The sequence below is a fragment of the Saccopteryx bilineata genome, chromosome 2, assembly GCF_036850765.1.
Source record: "Saccopteryx bilineata isolate mSacBil1 chromosome 2, mSacBil1_pri_phased_curated, whole genome shotgun sequence".
NCBI lineage: Eukaryota > Metazoa > Chordata > Mammalia > Chiroptera > Emballonuridae > Saccopteryx > Saccopteryx bilineata.
Genome location: NC_089491.1, coordinates 263483687 through 263504527, shown reverse-complemented (window position 1 = coordinate 263504527; position 20841 = coordinate 263483687). Strand labels below are relative to the sequence as shown.

Here is a 20841-nt window from a genome sequence, read left to right as displayed (position 1 = left end):
ACCAGAACAGGGTTTCTCCACCAAACTGCCGGTTTCCTTCAACTGCTTATCTCACCGAGTAATGTTATTCCTATGGGGTGGCGCTTCGTTATAAACGCACCAATGTTTACGTTGCACTCTGGTCACAGATTCGAATTTAGCAAGCCACAGAACACACTGAACTTTCTCCTGTACCATCCACATATTGACTGGCATGGCCGGGGGCTGCTCTGCTGTATACACGGTGTTACGTCATCATCTGCGAATGCGCACATGCTGCCACATCATCCTACAGAAAATGGGAAAGTTTTCCTTTTATTTGGTGCAGATTTCACATTTCTTTTTTTTTTTTTTTTTGTATTTTTCTGAAGCCGGACACCAGGAGGCAGTCAGACAGACTCCCGCATGCGCCCGACCGCGATCCACCCGGCACGCCCACCAGGGAGGCGAATGCTCTGCCCATCCGGGGTGGCGCTCTGTTACTACCAGAGCCACTCTAGCGCCTGGGTCAGGGGCCACGGAGCCATCCCCAGCGCCCGGACCATCTTTTGCTCCAATGGAGCCTCGGCTGCGGGAGGGGAAGACAGAGACAGAGAGGAAGGAGAGGGGGAGGGGTGGAGAAGCAGATGGGCGCCTCTCCTGTGTGCGCTGGCCGGGAATCGAACCCGGGACCCCTGCACGCCAGGCCGACACTTTGCCACTGAGCCAACTGGCCAGGGCTAGATTTCACATTTCTATTGTCTTTTGTTGCTTTCCTGTGACTGGTCAAAAGTGCACCATGACCTTATGGACACACTGTATTCAGTCATTTTATTTTATAACTGGAATTCTGGGAATTCAAAATTTACATCCTTGTGAGCTTCTTATGGATATCAGAAAAAGTTTCAACCTTGTGTTCCATATTGTTCTGCAGTGCTCTATCCAAATGAACTTTTTATTTTTTAAAAAGACTTTATTCATTTTAAAGAGAGAGAGAGAAAGCAAGAGAGAGAGAGAGAGAAGGGGGGAAGAGCAGGAAGCATCAACTCTCATATGTGCCTTGACTGGGCAACCCCAGGATTTTGATCCAGCATTCCAGGTTGATGCTTTAATCGCTGTGTAACCATAGGTCCGGCCTAGATGAACTTTTATGAGCTGGCTGCTATCCAGTTTCACTAGGATTCTCATGCGGCTTCTGGGATGCTTTTGTTTATTTCTCCTAGGCTTTTTCCAGTTGACTTAAGGCAACTCTGAGCAAGAGACAATGTCCTTCCCACTGAACTTTTTTCCCCCCAATTTACTTACCTAACTTGGGTTTTCTGGAAGGATTTCAGTTGAGTAATGGGAACAGAGATTATAATAACTTTATTTTTTTTTATTTTAATTTTTATTTATTTATTTTTTACAGAGACAGAGAGTGAGTCAGAGAGAGGGATAGACAGGGACAATCAGGAACGGAGAGAGATTAGTAGTTTTTCATTGCGCATTGCAACACCTTAGTTGTTCATTGATTGCTTTCTCGTATGTGCCTTGACCACGGGCCTTCAGCAGACTGAGTAACCCCTTCCTGGAGCCAGCGACCTTGGGTTCAAGCTGGTGGGCTTTTCCTCAAACCAGATGAGCCCGCACTCAAGCTGGTAACCTCGGGGTCTTGAACCCGGGTCCTCTGCATCCCAGTCCGGCGCTCTATCCACTGTGCCACCGCCTGGTCAGGCTATAATAACTTTCTGATCACCACTAACTTCAATATCCATGGCAGTTGTTATCGTCAGCTGCCTTAGCTGGGCCTCGACAGCCAAGTTCATTTCCAGCTCAAGGAGAGCCTGGGAAATGCCAGACTACGACTTGTCCAGCTTCTCACCATTGGGCTTCATGATCTTTGGTATCAAACTGAGCGTGGCTTTCTCCTTGGTGAGCTAGGCCTAGCCACTGTAGTTTATTTGCTTAACTACTGATAACTTAGGAAAGTAGGAGTATATTAAAATCCTCAATTTTAATGTATTGTAGTTTAATGTAGGCATTCCTTGTGCTCAGCACAATGTCTGACATATAACAGGTTTCTAACTAACTAAGGTTAGTGTGAAAATTATTTGTTGATCTCTTTAATAGTGTGTGTATGTGATCCTTTGAATCTCAAACTGCTATGGTTGGAGTGCATAATTTATAATTTTCCAAAGTACAGATGGATATGATGTGTTTCTTAGTGTCCATATTTGCAAAAATGGATAGCTGCTTATGTCATAGGTAGTGAAGACATTTACTCAATAGCTAAGTTGTGACCATGGGTAAATGATCTAAGCTTTTTTAGCCCATTTTCTCATCTGTAAATTTAAGTTATTATGAGAATTGTGTGATAATCTGTATAAACTGAACAGCATAGTGCCTGCTAATAAGCTCAGAATGACAATTATTAATGAAATGAAACATTAATTAAATATTAATAAATGATTTATTAACAATGAAATTAAGTATTGTATGAGGATGTGCTGTAAAGTGACTTTTTTTTTAAACATCTATTTGTTGTTCCATTCATTATGCATTCATTGGCTGTTTCCTGCACGTGCCCTCCTGGGGAGAACCTGCAACCTTGGCATATTTGGAGGGTACTCCAATCAAATTAGCTACCTGGCCAGGGCTGTAAAGTGATATTAAATGTAAGGTTTTGCCCTTATTGTTATTAAGAGATAGAATAAGAGCCATGAATAAATTGATATTAATACTAGTGTAAGAACTATACATTAAACAATGAATCAATAAAGGAATTCTACAGGCATTCCAATGTTTGGATGCGTTATTAGTAGTGTTTATCATTATACAATACGTTACTAGCATGCTAATACTAAAACTTGGACTACAAGTCCCATCATATTGTACGCCCTTACACAACGAGGGGAAAAAACGTGCCTGGACCCGGATGCAAGCCGAAAACCACATTTCCCAGAGTGCTTCACTTTCATCCCCTCCACATATATATATAGTCCATCCGGGTTCTTCGAGATGCTGTTTGGCGACTCGTCGCCATTCCAGGAGCAACTCGGCCTCGGCCTAGAGGCGAGTGTCGGTCGCTGTGTCGGAGACACCCGTCCCCGACACCAAGACAGCCAGCCCTCTCCCCTGCCCCGCGGTGGGAGAGCGTGTCCGGCCGGCCGGCGGGGCTCGCGCACCCTCCCTTGCCTCCCCCCCTTAGCTTCCGCCCCGCCAGGCCCGGCCCGGACCTCCGAGCCCCGGCCTTCTCCTCTTCCTCCGTCTTGGTCACTGCCGCCACCGGGCTCCACAGCCTCGCCCGCCGCTTCTCTTCCCAATTTGAGAAGCCGAGTAAGGAAACAGGGAAAAATGTCGCCATGAAGGCCGAGAACCGCTGCCGCCGCCGACCCCCGCCGGCCCTGAACGCCATGAGCCTGGGTCCCTGCCGCGCCCGCTCCGCTCCGACCGCCGCCGCCGAGGCCCCCGTTGATGCCGCAGAGCTCCCCCAACGCCGCCGCCACAGCTTCCGACATGGACAAGAACAGCGGCCCCAGCAGCTCCTCCGCCTCTTCGGGCAGCAGCAAAGGGCAGCAGCCGCCCCGCTCCGCCTCGGCGGGGCCGGCCGGCGAGTCTAAACCCAAGAGCGGTGAGGGCGGGTTGCCACGGCGGTGGGCGGGGGGCCGACCCTCGCTCTCCGTCTGCTGGGTCACACCCAAGGACAAGCTCCGCTTTCTATGAGGGTTCTTAGCTTTCTCCCCTTTTCCATGGTTCCCATTACTTACAACTAGCTTTTAATGAGCCTTGAACCGCGTGGATTACTTGAATTCTTGCATTAATACTCGAAACAGGTTGTGAAGTAGGTGCTATTCTTATTCCCATTTTGCAGATGAGGAAACTGAGGTTCAGGAAAGCTAAGGTCGCCCAGCTAGTATGTGCCTCACAGCAGGCCTTATTACCTAGTTGACTGACTCATCAGTCTATGCTCCTGACAACCCTGAGTTGTTCTGCCCTTTAATGTTGAATTAGGGTTGGATAGTGTTCAAGTTGAAATAGGGAGGGTGGGGCCCAAAGACTTTTCAAACTCAAATCTTTTATTTAATAACCTGGCACCAGAGCCATCCCTCTCTACTGAGGAGGACTTGCCCTTGAAAAGTTTTGTTCAGTGTGGAGTAGAGTTTAAGGGCGCAGGTTCTGGGTTCAGTCTTTTTAGGTTTTACAGACCTTGAGTGTGTGTCTGAATTTCCTTACCTTTAAAGGTGGAGATAATGAGAATTAAATAAGTTAATTTAGAATGCACCAAATACACATCATACTTATTTCCCTGTGTTAGGCTCCAGTTGTGTTCTTTTACAGGGAAGATTTTTGTCATTTCTGTAGTCATGCCTCTCAATGTTAAATTATGACTATGATGATACTTACCTGGCAGGGGAAATCCCATGATCACCAGGGTGGTTTTCCCAGGTCGAGGCTAATGCATTGCAATCCAGATGTGCCCACGACCCCTGCGATTTCTCCAAATGTGGGAAACTGGACTGCATCATTTGTGGTAGTGGGAGACTGCGTTCACGCTTCCCCCTGAAAAAAAAATTATGACCATGATGATAATAATAGTCTACCATTTATTGAGGGCTTACCATGTTCCAGGTGCTAGGCTAGGCTTTTACCTCTGTTAGGGACACTCCAGGCACTAACCTGTCCAACAAGTTGGAGTTTTCATCTAAAGAAGGAAACGTTGAGAGGCCAGTTTAGGAGTTGGCAGGTCTGGAGTTATAATAATCTCTGGTCTTTTGTATTGTGATTATGTTAGCAGTGGTAGAAAGATGTTTTCAGTGGGAGCAGGAAAATGTGTCAGAAGGAACATTTGGAGTCCAGTTGATTAAAACTTTCTAAGGTTAAATAACTGTATGGCTGACTTAAAAACAAAAAGAGCCTGACCTGTGGTGGCGCAGTGGATAAAGCATCGACCTAGAAATGCTGAGGTCGCCGGTTCGAAACCCTGGGCTTGCCTGGTCAAGGCACATATGGGAGTTGATGCTTCCTGCTCCTCCCCACCTTCTCTTTCTCTCTCTCTCTCTTCTCTGAAATGAATAAATAAAATAAAAAATAAATTAAAAAAAGAAAAAATTCACTTATAAAAAAAAAAAAAAAAACAAAAAGAAAAAAACAACTGTAAAGCTGACTTGAGTTCAGAGTTGGCCTGTTGGATATAGCGAACTAGTTTACCTGAGGTGCTGAGGACTTCTAGAGACTGCTTATGGAACTCAGGTGGAGACCAGTTGTCAAGATAATATGTAAATGAATGCTTTAAGTATCTAAGCTGGGATTAGTAGGTACTCTTAGGCCATGTCAGGCAGTATTATGCAGACTAATTTTGGGCTTTTGCACATGTATAGCTTTATCACAGATCCCTTTAGAGATAGAGGGTAGACAGTCTTTGAGGCCAGTGTTGGAACTGGTCAAGAGTGGTTTGACTGTTTTCTCAGTATAGGTAGTAAATAACTACTTTTGCACACTATTCCCAGATGTAAAGTTAAAAGATTTTGATTCACCAGCTATCTGAATTCTCAATTGCTGTAATTTTTCTGGGGCTCCTCTTCAACTCATTAACATAAAGTCACGAGTCAGTTGCAATAATGCTGTCAAGTTTATTCTTTGGTGAGGCGGCAGGTGAAAGTTTGCAACAATCCAAACAAAATAAAACAAGAGCAAAACCTGAGGTATTTAAGGTATTTTACTCATGCTGACCCTGACTTTGAATATGTTGACTAATGGAACTAACTCCTATTACCCCACAGGATGATACAGAATTCTGTTTTGTAGTGTGACCAAAGCAAATATTTCAGTGTTAACGCTTCAAACAGACTTGTATATTAGTTGTCGGGTTGATTTTGACTAGAGTGATTTTTGGCTTTCTGGGTTTTTTTTTGTGACAGAGAGAGAGAGAGAGAGAGACAGATAGGGACAGACAGGCAGGAAGAGAGAGAGATGAGAAGCATCAGTTCTTCGTTGTGGCTCCTTAGTCTCCTTAGTTGTTCATTTATTGCTTTCTCATATGTGCCTTGAGGGGTGGGGGTGCTACAGCAGAGCGATTGACCCTTTGCTCAAGCCAGCGACCTTTGGGCTCAAGCCAGCGACATGGTGGTCGTGTCTATGATCCCAAGCTCAAGCCAGCAACCCCATACTCCAGCTGGTGAGTCCGCGCTCAAGCTGTATGAGCTCGTGCTCAAACCGGCAACCTTGGGGTTTTAAACCTGGGTCCTCCATGTCCCCGGTTTATCCACTGTGCCACTGCCTGGTCAGGCTTGTTTTTTCTTTAAAAATTTTTTTTCATTGATATATATATATGGAGAGAGAGAGAAGCGTCAACTCAGTGTTCCACTTAGTTCTATTTATTTATTTATTTATTTTGTATTTTTCTGAAGCTGGAAACCAGGAGGCAGTCAGACAGACTCTCGCATGCGCCCAACCGGGATCCATCCGGCATGCCCCTGCCCACCAGGGGGCGATGCTCTGCCCCTCCGGGGCATCACTCTGTCGCGACCAGAGCCACTCCAGCACCTGGGGCAGAGGCCAAGGAGCCATCCCCAGCGCCCGGGCCATCTTTGCTCCACTGGAGCCTTGGCTGTGGGAGGGGAAGAGAGAGACAGAGAGGAAGGAGAGGGGGAGGGGTGGAGAAGCAGATGGGCGCCTCCCCTGTGTGCCCTGGCCGGGAATCGAACTCGGGACCTCTGCATACCAGGCCGACGCTCTACCACCGAGCCAACCGGCCAGGGCCCACTTGCATTTTTTTTCACCTATGGACAGAATGAACATTACTACAGGTGCTTAGAATACACTGTTAAAAAAGAGTAAGGAATGTAAACTTATTTCCACATTGGGTGGCTTCCCAAGCGCCCTCCTTAGAGAGAACCCTGATTATGAGTGCCATTTTAACAACTGTTTAGCTGAACTCAACAAAAAAATGAGGTATCTGTTCTGCTGAACTGGTGTCAACTGGCTAAATCCCGCCACTGGTTATATGAAATATGCAGGTGTGCCCTCAGGTAGCATTAGTTTTGTTTTTTTGTTTTTTTTTACAGAGACAGAGAGAGAGTCAGAGAGGGATAGACAGGGACAGACAGACAGGACGGATAGATGAGAAACATCAATCATCAGTTTTTCGTTGCGACACTTGAGTTGTTCATTGATTGCTTTCTCATATGTGCTTTGGCCATGGACCTTCAGCAGACTGAGTAACCCCTTGCTGGAGCCAGCGACCTTGGGTCCAAGCTGGTGAGCTTTTTGCTCAAGTCAGATGAGTCCGTGCTCAAGCTGGCGACCTCGGGGTCTCGAACCTGGGTCCTCCGCATCCCAGTCCGACGCTGTATCCACTGCGCCACCGCCCGGTCAGGCAGCATTAGTTTTTGTTTAGTGTATTTGTTAGAAAGCTTGGTCATAGTTGTCATGAGCAGTGCCTACTTTTCTGACTGCAGCCATGTATAATATTTTCCCTTAGCATAAAGGAATGTTTGTAGAGAAATACATAGTACTTAATCTATAATCCACTGCTTGCATTTAGGAACAAATTCAAAGGTAGAGTAGGAAGAGATTCGAAAATGGTTTACAAAACTCTGGGTATTGACTGTTTTTAAAGGTTGAATTGAGGAACAGCATATGCTGCCTTCAGAACATTAAGCTGAGACGAGTGCTGCCATAACAGACAGCCATCAGGACCTCTTCTACCGTGACTTCCAGATGGTTGCGATAACAAAAGTGTAGGCTCAAATTCAGCATAATTCCATAAAAAAGTTTTTCAGAAGCTGACTCAACTTTTGATGAACTTAATTCTCTTGGAAATTGTTAAAAGGATTTCTTGAGTTTCAGAGTACTGAGTTGAAGAACAGCAAGGGTAACTTGAAAAGACTTAACTTATGCCTGACCAGTGGTGGCGCAGTGGAGTGTTGACCTGGTACGCTGAGGTTCCAGGTTAGAAACCCTGAGATTGAGCATGGGTTTATCTGGCTTGAGTGGCAGGGGGATGGTGGGTTGCTGGCTTGAGCAGGGTATCATCAATGTGAACATGATCCCAAGGTTGCTGGCTTGAGCAGCAAGGGGTCACTGGCTTGGCTTCAGCCCCTCAGCCCATGTGAGAAGCAATCAGTGAACATCAAAAGTGCCGCCACTATGAGTTGATACTTCTCATCTCTCTTCTTTCCTGTCTGTCTCTCTTGGAAAAAAAAAAAAAGTAAAGTTTTAATTTGCCTTTCTTTTGTCCAAGTAACAAGAACAAGAGTTTTTCTTTGTTTTTTCAATTTCTAAATATTTAATTTCCTTTTCCTCTCTGTTTTTCCTACCTCATGTGAAGAAAGAATCTCTAGTTTCTAGTCCCTAAACTATGTGTGTCATAAATGGTCATTTGCTCCCTAGCTAGATGATTAATATACTTGAGTCTTTGTTCCTGCGACTGGCTTACATTTGCCCTTCCTGCACACAAGAAAAGGTAAATTTGGCTACCAGGATTTATTTGATCGTTCCAGTCAGAGTGGCATACCATGGTTTTTTTTGTTGGCTTATTGCTGCAAACATTTTACGTAACATTTCCTTTCTGGATATATTCCAACAGCTTTGCTCTGGGTAGAGTTAAGATGCAGTTCTAAGAATGTTTTAACAGTGGCTATCCAGAAATCCAAGAGGTTTGGGGAAAGTGATTTAAAAACAGCAAAGAAAGTAAAAAAGAGGTGAGAGAGAGGCTAGGCAGTTTATGGGCAAACACTGGACCCTGGCCAGGAGCCAGGCTCTTGCCCCATCCTACTGGGTGGGGAATGGTACTGCTGTGGAGGTTAAGGGAAGGTCAGGTATTATGAAGCAGTTATTTTGAGGTTGGTGATATGAAGCACTGTCCTGACACTCTTCCTCTTATTCTGGTACCAGAAGCCAGGTTTCTAGTAGTAATCGCCTTGAAGAATGCCTTTGAGCTGTAAATGGACCTGGAGGTTTTGATGGCTTTGGAAATTGAGGTGACTTGAAGCCTTCAGTAAAAAACCACTTAGAGAAGTTATAAGAATTTCCAGGCCTTTTGGCTTAAGTCCTTGCTTTATATGACTTTGTTGGCAGTCTAGTGGGTGCTCTTGACTGGAATAATTTATATTTATTAATAATAGGCCTTCAAATAATAATAGCAACTGTGCCAAGCACTGTGGGAGGCATTTCACAGAAATTTTCTCCTAAGCTTTATACTGTGAGGAGGGTAATCTTACAAGAAAACAGTCCTAGAGGGGTGAGAGTGATTTGTCCAACTGAATTCTTTTTTTTTTTTTTAAAGATTTTATTTATTCAATTTTCAGAGAGGGGAGAGAGAGAGAAAGAGAAAGAGAGAGAAAGGGGAGAAGCAGGAAGCATCAACTCCCATATGTGCCTTGACCAGGCAAGCCGAGGGTATTGAACAGGCAACCTCAGCATCCCAGGTCGACACTTTATCCCACTGCGCCACCACAGGTCAGGCTGTCCAACTGAATTCTTAAGTCCTAGGCAATATTTATACATATACTTTGTATGAATTCACTTAGCAAGCAGGTGACTTACTGGCACATACATCAGTCCTAATACCACTTCTCTTTTCCTTTCATTCAGAATTACTAATTTCAGGTGGTTTTACTTAATTGTTAATTGACTTTGTAGTAAGGCCATATATTGTCCCTCCAGAAGTGCTTGTCAACCACTCTGGGCGATGGGTGAGCATCATGCTTGTGATTATTATAGCATGAATCAGCAGCAGAAACTTCTTAACTGATATTCTGATCTCTAGGCTGTGCCACCTGTTAGTACTAGAACTAGAAATGTTGATGATGCCAAATTATTTAATGGAAATATTTAAGGTCTTTAATTTGGCAATGGGGAGAAGAGACTGAGATATACTTACAGTTGTTCGTAGAGAATTTTCTGTTAGGGAAATGTAGAGTAACTGAGACACTGGGTTAAGTTCTCAAGTCTCTTGTTGATTCTGGGATCCCCAATTCTGGATCTGAGCCATTTAACTAATAGTCTTGTCCCTTTTGGAATATGTCTTGACAGTAGTTCTTGGAAGGCTATGCATTAGAATCTCCTGAAGACCTTTTTTAAAAATATGGATGTATGGCCTGACCTGGTGGTTGTGCAGTGGATAGAACATCGGACTGGGATGTGGAGGACCCAGGTTCAAAACCCTGAGGTCGCCAGCTTAAGCGCGGGCTCATCTGATTTGAGCAAGGCTCACCAGCTTGAGCCCAAGGTCGCTGGTTCGAGCAAGGGGTCACTTTGTCTGCTGTAGCCCCCGGTCAAGGCACATATGAGAAATCAATCAATGAACAACTAAGGAGCTGCAATGAAGAATTGATGTTTCTCATCTCCCTTCCTGTCTGTCTGTCCCTATCTATCCCTCTCTCTGACTCTCTCTGTCTCTGTCACAAAAAAAAAAAAAAAAAAAAGGATGTGTGATGTCCTTCCCTAGTGATTCTTTTGATCTGGGTTGGTTCCTTGAGTCTTGATATCCACAGCTTAAAAAGTGTCTGCAAGTGATACTCTTGTGTAGCCAGGATTTAGAACCAGCACTTTGAAATTTAAAATTTTCAACAGAGAACGTTTATCCCAGGAACTTAACTTGACTTTTATTCTGTTTTCCAAAAATTAAATCAGATCATTTCATTACTATCTCCTATAAGAGAAAGGAGAACAAATTTTACCCCAAAGTTATTTACATGTATATCCTGGCAAGTTGTCTATAAAACGTTTCCAAAACTGTACTCTCAATTTTATCTCTCGGTTCCAGGCCTGACTGTACCTTCAGTCTTGAGCTGCCTGTTGCCTGGATGAAGAGATAAGAGCCAACCTTTCACTTTAATTTGTTTGTTTTTTAAATGTATTTATTGATTTTAGAGAGGGAGAGGGAGAAACATCGATTTGGTTTTCCATTTATGCATTCATTGGTTGATTCTTTAAAATTTTTTTAAAAATTTTGTTTTTTTATTGATTTTAGAGGCAGGGGGCAAGAGACAGAAATGTTGATCTGTTCCTGTATGTGCCCTGACCAAGTATTGAACCTATAACCTTTGCATGTCAGGATGATACTTAACCTAGCTATCCATTCAGGGCCGTTGGTTGGTTCTTGTATGTGCCCTTACCGGGGATCACAGTCTTGGCATGTAGTGACAATGCTCTGACTGAGCTGGGCTAGGGCCCAGCCTCTCACTTGAGCTGTCTGGCCTCATACCTTTAGGTAAATGGAAGACAAGATGAGGGAGTTGATTTTAGCAACTAAAATCGTAAATCTGTATGTGGTCAGTTGTTGTAATCTGTTTTAGAAATATCACTTCTCTCTCCATCAGAGAGCAGTTCTGTAAGGATTATGAAACTCTTTCCTTGCCAGTGTGGTAATAAGTAGCTAAAATGAAAGCAACCCTTCTGCTAAGTTCCAGCTTACTTTCTTGAGCCCTCAAAGTATAGAATCTGGCTTTACCTAAATCTGTGCAAGCTATCAGGTGCTTGTCTTGGAAGCATCAGGGTCAAATACAGGATCATCTGAAACAGTCTTGAATAATGAGGTTTGGGGAGTATGTTTTCTGTATATTCCTCTTCATAAAGCCTCATTTGTTCTCATGGGATAGTTAGCCGGGATTCTGTATCCCTCTGAAATCTTATTATAAATGAATTCCTTGGGAAGAGGGCAAGGCAAAATTTGTATATCTGAAGCCTCATTTTTTTTTTTTTTTTTTTGGTTTAGTGAGACAGAGAGAGGGAGAGACAGGAAGGGAGAGAGATGAGTAGAATCAGCTTGTTAGCTGTTCATTGATTGCTTCTTATATGTGCCTTGACTAGGGGACTCAAGCCGAGCCAGTAACCCCTTGCTCAGGCAAGTGACCTTGGACTCAGCCAGTGGTCTTTGGCTTTAAGCCAGTGACCTTTTCAGGTCAAGCCAGCAACCATAGGATTATGCTAATGATCCCACACTGAAGCTGGTTAGCCTGCACTCAAGCTGGATGAGCCCATGCTCAAGATGGTGACCTTGGGGTTTTGAACCTGGGGCCTCAGCATCTCAGATCACTCTCACTTTTTTTAAAAAAGATTTTATTTCTTGATTTTTAGAAGGAGGAGTGAAGAGAGAGAGAGAAAGAGAGAGCAAGATCATAGTTGCTTCACTTTAGTTGTTTGTTGATTCCTTCTTGTATGTGCTTTGACCAGGCTAGCTAGGGTTTTGACTGGTGACCTCAGCATTCCAGGTTGAGGCTCTATCCACTGTGCCACCACGGGTCAGGCAGAAGCCTCACTTTCTGGTTGATACTATGGATGCTATGTTTGACAACTGTTGCTAACTCAAAAAGTTGGTAACAGTGTCACTTTGCCTATCTGGGATCTCAAGGTAACTGGTAGGACTGTGAACCTAGCTTGGCAGTTATTTGTGTGACCATCTGTTTTTTGTTTGCATTGCTGGCATCTTACCTATTAGCTTATCTCCTAGGTGGTAGTTTGGTTAGGTTTGGAGAGGAATGGCATGTCCTTCCTCTTCCTTTTATCCCATGTTGTTGACAAACTGAGTGTAAGGTGATTGCTGTCAAAACTTGGAGTGTGGTTTATCAGCTCATGTTTCCTTTTCTCCGATGTGCTTCACTTGAATTTTGTTTAGTCTGCTATAAGAGAAATTGGTAATCTTGTCTAGAAATAATTTTTCTAGTTAGTAGTTTTTAAAATTACTGAAATAATAAGTATATAGAACAATAATTCTGTTTGTTGAAGTCAGAATCTTAAAGGGTGAGACCTGAGCACAGGAATCCCTTAAAAGCTCATCTGAGTGATTCTTACAAACTGATAAAAGTGGAAAGTTCCATTTCCCAAAGGTAACTGTCATTAACATTTTCTAGACATGTTTTTGTTAATTACATATTTTTATTTTAAAAAAATATTTATTGATTTTACAGAGTGGGGGGTAACGAGAAGTAGGTGCTTCACTCTAGCTGTTCATTGGTTGATTGTTGTATGTGCCTCCATCTGGCAGACCCAGGACTTTGAACCGGTGACCTTAGTGTTCCAGGTCAGCGCTCTATCCGCTGTGCCACCACAGGCCAGCCAATTCCGTATTTTAATTTATTTATTTTTGTATTTTTCCGAAGTTGGAAACGGTGAGGCAGTCACACAGACTCCCGCATGCGCCCGACCAGGATCCACCCGGCACGCCCACCAGGGGGCGATGCTCTGCCCATCTGGGGCATGGCTCTTGCAACCAGAGCCATTCTAGCGCCTGAGGCAGAGGCCACAGAGCCATCCTCAATGCCCGGGCCAACTTTGCTCCAATGGAGCCTTGGCTGCGGGAGGGGAAGAGAGAGACAGAGAGGAAGGAGAGGGGGAGGGGTGGAGAAGCAGATGGGCGCTTCTCCTGTGTGCCCTGGCCGGGAATCGAACCCAGGACTCTTGCACGCCAGGCCGACGCTCTACCACTGAGAAAACCGGCCAGGGCCCAATTCCGTATTTTTAACATAAATGGAATTAAGGCTATATATTTTGGGGAAGAAACTTGAGTTTCTGAGGCTCATGCAGAATTCTTTTGACTTTGTAAACCACCAGTCCCTTCAAGTTGGAGGGTAACCTAATGGATTTCTTCATTAAAAGTCCTTCATTTTCCATTCTCTCTAAGGTTTTGCTTTTAAAGCCATTAAGTTAGTATGCAGACTTGATATGGTCAGATTTCTATGTTGAAATAAGGCAGCATGGAATGAGCGAAAGGACAAGAATGTTAATTAATTACTCTTTTTTATATTCTAAGACTAATTTGGAGATCTCTTGCACCTTTACTTAGTTGTGAATGGTTCTCCAGATAGGTTTTATTTTACCTTTTTTTTTTTTAACGGAGACAGAGAGATAGATAGGGACAGACAGGAATGGAGAGAGATGAGAAGCATCAATCATCAGTTTTTTGTTGTGACACTTTAGTTAGTTGTTCATTAATTACTTTCTCATATGTGCCTTGACCATGGGCCTTCAGCAGACCGACTAACCCCTTGCTCAAGCCAGCGACCTGGGTCCAAGCTGGTGAGCTTTGCTCAAACCAGATGAGCCCGTGCTCAAGCTGGCGACCTTGGGGTCTCAAACCTGGGTCTTCCGCATTCCAGTCCGACGCTCTATCCACTGCGCCACCACCTGGTCAGGCTTACTTTTTTTTTAAGCTGGTAAACTTTGGCACATGTTAAATATATCTGGCGAGGGCCCTGGCCGGTTGGCTCAGTGGTAGAGCGTCGGCCTAGCGTGCAGGAGTCCTGGGTTCGATTCCCGGCTAGGGCACACAGGAGAAGCGCCCATCTTCTTCTCCACCCCTCCCCCTCTCCTTCCTCTCTGTCTCTCTCTTCTCCTCCCGCAGCCAAGGCTCCATTGGAGCAAAGATGGCCCGGGCGCTGGGGATGGCTCTATGACCTCTGCCTCAGGCGCTAGAATGGCTCTGGTTGCAACAGAGCAATGCCCCAGATGGGCAGAGCATCGCTCCCTGGTGGGCATGCCGGGTGGATCCTGGTCAGGCACATGCGGAGTCTGTGTGACTGCCTCCCCGTTTCCAACTTAAAAAAAATACAAAAAAAAAAAAAAAAAGTCTGGCGAGGGTTTTTTGTTCAATTTGGGGTAAAATAATCTATGGAGTTTAGCTCCTCAGTGGAAAAAAATTGGATAAAGAATTCAAGCAAGGCCCTGGCCGGTTGGCTCAGTGGTAGAGCGTCGGCCTGGCGTGCAGAGGTCCCGGGTTCGATTCCCGGCCAGGGCACACAGGAGAAGCGCCCATCTGCTTCTCCACCCCTCCCCCTCTCCACCCCTCCCCCTCTCCATTCTCTCTGTCTCTCTCTTCCTCTCCCGCAGCCGAGGCTCCATTGGAGCAAAGATGGATGGCCCGGGCGCTGGGGATGGCTCCTTGGCCTCTGCCCCAGGCACTAGAGTGGCTCCGGTGGTAACAGAGCGACGCCCGGAGGGGCAGAGCATCGCCCCTGGTGGGTGTTCCGGGTGGATCCCAGTCGGGTGTATTCGGGAGTCTGTCTGACTGTCTCTCCCCGTTTCCAGCTTCAGAAAAATACAAAAAAAAAAAAAAAAAAAATTCAAACAAGCTCTTCACACAAAATATAAATGGTTAGCAGATTGAAGAAGTGTTTGTTGCTAGTCATCAGAGAAATTAAAATTAAAAATAAAGTTATTTTGACCATTCAATTTAACAAAATTTATTCGACTCAGTATTATCAAGATTGTAGTGCCTGGGCCCTGGCCGGTTGGCTCAGCGGTAGAGCGTCGGCCTGGCGTGGGGGGGACCCGGGTTCAATTCCCGGCCAGGGCACATAGGAGAAGCGCCCACTTGCTTCTCCACCCCCCACCCTCCTTCCTCTCTGTCTCTCTCTTCCCCTCCCGCAGCCAAGGCTCCATTGGAGCAAAGATGGCCCGGGCGCTGGGGATGGCTCTTGGCCTCTGCCCCAGGCGCTAGAGTGGCTCTGGTCTTGGCAGAGCGCCGCCCCGGAGGAGCAGAGGGGCAGAGCGTCGCCCCTGGTAGGCATGCCGGGTGGATCCCGGTCGGGCGCATGCGGGAGTCTGTCTGACTGTCTCTCCCAATTTCCAGCTTCAGAACAATACAAAAAAAAAAAAAAAAAGATTGTAGTGCCTGGCCCTGGCCGGTTGGCTCAGTAGTAGAGCGTCGGCCTGGCGTGCAGGGGTCCTGGGTTCGATTTCCGGCCAGAGCACACAGGAGAAGCGCCCATCTGCTTCTCCACCCCTCCCCCTCTCCTTCCTCTCTGTCTCTCTCTTCCCCTCCCGCAGCGAGGCTCCATTGGAGCAAGATGGCTCGGGCGTTGGGGATGGCTCCTTGGCCTCTGCCCCAGGCGCTGGAGTGGCTCTGGTCCTGACAGAGCATCACCCCCTGGTGGGTGCTGGGTGGATCCTGGTCGGGCGCATGCGGGAGTCCTGGCGCAGTGGACAGAGCGTTGGACTGGGATGCGGAAGATCCAGATTCGAAACCCCGAGGTCGCTAGCTTGAGCATGGGCTCATCTGGTTTGAGCAAAGCACACCAGCTTGGATCTAAGGTTGCGGGCTCAAGCAAGGGGTTACTCGGTCTGCTGTAGCCCCCCCCCTCCGGTCAAGGCACATATGAGAAAGCAACAATGAACAACTAAGGTGTTGTAACAAAAAACTGATGATTGATGCTTCTTGTCTCTCTCCGTTCCTGTCTGTCCCTATCTATCCCTCTCTCTGACTCTCTCTCTCTGTCTCTGTAAAAAAAAAAAAGATTGTAGTGAATTAGACATTCTTACAGTGTTAGAATATAAGTAAATTGGTATAATGGTTTTAGAAAGCAACTTGTAGATGTGTAAAAGGCTTTAATGATTATATCTGATCTGCTAATTCCATTTTGAAATTTCATTTGACATAATCATACAAATGGGCCTCTGTAAAAAGTGGCTCCCCATACTATATTAAACTAGCAAAATATACAGCAGTAGGGCGTTGGTTATATTATTTTATAAGTGTATGGTAAACAGTCATGCTTTTGAAGATGATGGATGCATGAAAATAGTCATGGAGTAATAGGTAGAAGACAGTATATCTTGTATACCTGTCATTTTGTGGAAGATGTGTGTGTGGCACATGGGTAAAATGGGCAGTCAAAGGAAATTAAATACTTTATAGGTTGGTATGAGTACTGGTAATGTAAATTATTATTCTGGATTTCAAAATTTAACATTCTTTTTTTTTTTTTTTTTTTTTTACAAGGACAGAGAGTCAGAGAGAGGGATAGATAGGGACAGACAGACAGGAACTGAGAGAGATGAGAAGTGTCAATCGTCAGTTTTTTGTTGCTGTTGCGACACTTTAGTTAGTTGTTCATTAATTGCTTTCTCATGTGTGCCTTGACCGTGGGCCTTTAGCAGATCGAGTAACTCCTTCGTTGAGCCAGTGACCTTGGGTCCAAGCTGGTGAGCTTTTATTTTCTTTTTTTTTTTTTGCTTCAAGCCAGATGAGCCCGCGCTCAAGCTGGTGACCTAAGGGTCTCGAACCTGGGTCCTCTGCGTCCCAGTCCGACACTCTATCCACTGCGCCACCACCTGGTCAGGCAAAATTTAACATATTTTTACAATTGGAGAAAAAATCTGGAAATATTTTTTAAAAGGGTATAACTCATATTGATCTAATATGCTCTTAGAGTTCAACTTTTTTTGTCAATAGCTCTCACAAGCTGTTGCAGTATAGAATCTAGCAATGCTGTAATTTTTTTTTCTTTTTTTTTTTTTCCATTTTTCTGAAGCTGGAAACAGGGAGAGATAGTCAGACAGACTCCCGCATGTGCCCAACCAGGATCCACCCAGCACGCCCACCAGGGGCGATGCTCTGCCCACCAGGGGGCGATGCTCTGCCCATCCTGGGCATCGCCATGTTGCGACCAGAGCCACTCTAGCGCCTGAGGCAGAGGCCACAGAGCCATCCCCAGCACCCGGGCCATCCCTGCTCCAATGGAGCCTCGGCTGCGGGAGGGGAAGAGAGAGACAGAGAGGAAGGTGCGGCGGAGGGGTGGAGAAGCAAATGGGCGCTTCTCCTGTGTGCCCTGGCCGGGAATCGAACCCGGGTCCTCCGCACGCTAGGCCGACGCTCTACCACTGAGCCAACCGGCCAGGGCAATGCTGTAGTAATTTAAGGAAAAAATATCTTCTATCCTGTCACAGTAGAGTACTTTTACCTAATATAGATATTTTTTATATATATAAAGGCTGTTCCTTTTCCTGTTAGTTTGTTTGAGTGGACTTTTGCAAGAGCAGTGGTTAGTTCTGTAAAACAGAAAGACATGGACTGAGTGAGACTCTGTGTGGTTTAATTTATCTAGTATTTGTCCTGAGGGAGGGACCCTTTAGGTTTCATCATTAAAAAAATAACAACAAGGCCTGACCTGTGATGGCGCAGTGGATAAAGCGTCGACCTGGAAATGCTGAGGTCGCTGGTTCGAAACCCTGGGCTTGCCTGGTCAAGGCACATAAGGGAGTTGATGCTTCCAGCTCCTTCCCCCTTCTCTCTCTCTCTCTTTCTCTCTCTCTCTCTCTCTCTCCCTCTCTTCTCTCTAAAAAAAAAAAATAACAACAAGCCTGACCAGGCGGTGGCGAAGTGGATAGAGTAGAGGACCCAAGTTCGAAACCCTGGGGTCGCCTGCTTGTGTGCGGGCTCACAAGCTTGAGCACAGGGTCTCTGGCTTGAGTGTGGGATCATAAACATGACCCCATGGTCTCTGGCTTGCCCAAGGTCGCTGCTTTGAAGCCCAAGGTCACTGGCTTGAGCAAGGGGTCAGTTATTCTGCTGGACCCCCCCTCCCATCAAGGCACATATGAGAAAGCAGTCAATATACAACTAAGGAGCTGCACGAAGAATTGATACTTCTCATCTCTCTCCCTTCCTGTTTGACCCTATCTGTCCCTCTCTCTGTCTTTCTGTGTCTCTCACGGAACAACAACAACAAAAAAACAAAGTACCTTAACCTTACTATATGATGTTTTGCCCAAGGCACTAATGCTCTGGCCCAAATCCAGAATTCTTGGAGGTCGTGGAAGGGCCCATTTACCTTTTTTAAAAAGAGGTTAAAAGTAGAAAGTTTTATTAGTGAAGCAGTGAGACAGAGTGGCTACGTCACAGACAGGGCAGCCCCTATTTACCCTTGTTTAAGCACAATTTTGTTGGGAGGTTGAGAGCAATTGGCCAAGTATATATATATATTTTTTCTCAACTAATTCTTTTGTGTTTCTTGCTTTTAGATGGAAAGAACTCAAGCGGATCCAAGCGTTATAATCGCAAACATGAACCTTCCTGCCCCAAAAATGAAAATTTTAGCAACCAGTCCCGTCGCTCCAATTCACAGAAAAGCAAAACTTTTAATAAGATGCCTCCTCAAAGGGGTGGTGGCAGCAGCAGCAAACTCTTTAGCTCTTCTTTTAATGGTGGAAGACGAGATGAGGTATGTTCTTTCTAGAGCATAAGCATGAGGTCTGAATTTTTTTTTCTAGTTTATCAAAAGTTGGGAGTAGGGGAGCAAGAGGTGAATAGAAAGTAAAACTGTTGATTAGGTGCTGGCTGGTTTGCTCAGTGGTAGAGCATCGGCCCGGCATGTAGAAGTCCTGGGTTTGATTCTTGGCCAGGGCACACAGGAGAAGCGCCCATCTGCTTCTCCACCCTTCCCTCTCTCTTTTCTCTCTGTCTCTCTCTTCCCCTCCCACAGTCAAGGCTCCATGGAAGCAAAGTTGGCCCTGGGCGCTGAGGATGGCTCGTTGGCCTCCACCTCAGGCATTAGAATGGCTCCGGGTGCAGAGAAGCAACGCCCCAGATGGGCAGAGTATCGCCCCCTGGTGGGCATGCTTGGTGGATCTGGGTCTGGCGCATGCGGGAGTCTGTCTGACTGCCTCCCCGTTTCCAACTTCAGAAAAATACAAAAAAACAGTGTTGAATAGTTGAAGATTAACTGGGTTTAGAACTTGTCCTCCTTTTTCCCTTGAAGGTTATGAAAATTTGCTTGAAGGAAGATGATATCATAATTATGAATTGTGAAAAATTATAAAAAACTATAGCAAATTTGGGATACCTGGATACCCCCCCCCCCCCCTTTTTATTGCAAGAGAGAGAGAGAGAGAGAGAGAGAGATACGGACAGACAGACAGGAATGGAGAGAAATGAGAAGCATCAACTGGTAGTTGCGGCACTTGAGTTGTTCATTGATTGCTTTCTCATATATCCTTTGACCAGGATGCTGAGCCAGTGACCAACCCCTTATTGAAGCCAATGAACTTAAGCTTAAGCCAGCGACCATGTGATCATATCCATGATCTCACGCTCAAGCTGGCAACCTTGCGCTCAAGTTGGTGAGCCCATGCTCAAGCCAGATGAGACTGGGCTCCAGCCAGTGAGCTAAGGGATTTGAACCTGGGTCCTCAGCATCCCAGGTCGACACTCTATCCACTGCACCACCACCTGGTCAGGCTGTATAGTCCTTTTTTTCCCTTTTTTTTCCAAGTGAGAGGAGGAGAGATAGATTCCGGCATGTGCCCCGACCAGGATCTACCTGGCATCCCCTGTCTGGGACCTATGCTCTGCCCATCTTGGGCCGTGTTTGCAACTTAGTTATTTTTAGTGCCTGAGGCAGTCTGCTCCACTGAGCCACCCTCAATGTTGGGATCTATGCGCTTGAACTAATTGAGCCATGGCTGTGGGAGGGGAAGAGAGAGAAAGAAGGGGATGGGGGAGGGGTGGAGAGGTAGATTGTTGCTTCTCCTGTGTGCTCAGACCAGGTATTTTTTTATTATTATTAATTATTATTATTATTATTTTTTGCAGAGACAGAGAGTCAGAGAGAGGGATAGATAGGGACAGACAGACAGGAACGGAGAGAGATGAGAAGCATCAATCATCAGTTATTCATTTTGATACCTTAGTTGTTTATTGATTGCTTTCTCATATGTGCCTTGACCGTGGGTCTTCAGCAGGCGGAGCAACCCCTTGCTCAAGCCAGCAACCTTGGGTTCAAGCTGGTGAGCTCTTTTTGCTCAAGCCAGATAAGCTCTCGCTCAAGCTGACGACCTCGGGGTCTTGAACCTGGGTCCTCCGCATCCCAGTCCGACACTCTATCCACTGCGTCACCGCCTGGTCAGGCTCTAACCAGATGTTGACCCCAGGACACCCACACGCTGGGCAGATGCTCTACCACTCAGCCAACAGGCCAGGGCCTATATTGTCCTTTTATTATCACTCTTGAATTACAAGTTTTCTTTGGAATATTTAGGTGATAAAATGACATTAATTAATCAATGACATTTGCCCAGTACTATCTAGCAAAATGTAAAATGCCATGTTTTTAGTCATAGATACTATGATTTTAGAAGTTTTCTTTGATATTCTTCTTTAAGGACATAAAGACTTACATAGAAGAG

At 45.5% G+C, this 20841-nt stretch overlaps 2 protein-coding genes and 1 non-coding gene across 6 annotated transcripts in view; 2 read left to right on the top strand and 1 right to left on the bottom strand.

The window, feature by feature from the left end:
• POP5 (POP5 homolog, ribonuclease P/MRP subunit) overlaps nt 1–20841 on the bottom strand; it is a 49591-nt gene that overhangs the window by 4903 nt on the left and 23847 nt on the right. The gene's annotated exons all lie outside the window — the stretch shown is intronic.
• RNF10 (ring finger protein 10) overlaps nt 2949–20841 on the top strand; it is a 37723-nt gene continuing 19830 nt past the window's right edge. For all 3 annotated transcript variants that reach the window (XM_066260391.1, XM_066260392.1, XM_066260390.1), the window contains exons 1-2: nt 2949–3568; nt 18679–18878. In XM_066260391.1, the coding sequence (XP_066116488.1) occupies nt 3412–3568; nt 18679–18878 (357 nt within the window). In that variant the 5' untranslated portion in view covers nt 2949–3411. The remainder of the gene's footprint in view (nt 3569–18678; nt 18879–20841) is intronic.
• On the top strand, nt 4334–4500 carry LOC136327661 (U1 spliceosomal RNA). Its single transcript, XR_010729836.1, has one exon. It is a non-coding gene; the product is annotated as a U1 spliceosomal RNA (small nuclear RNA).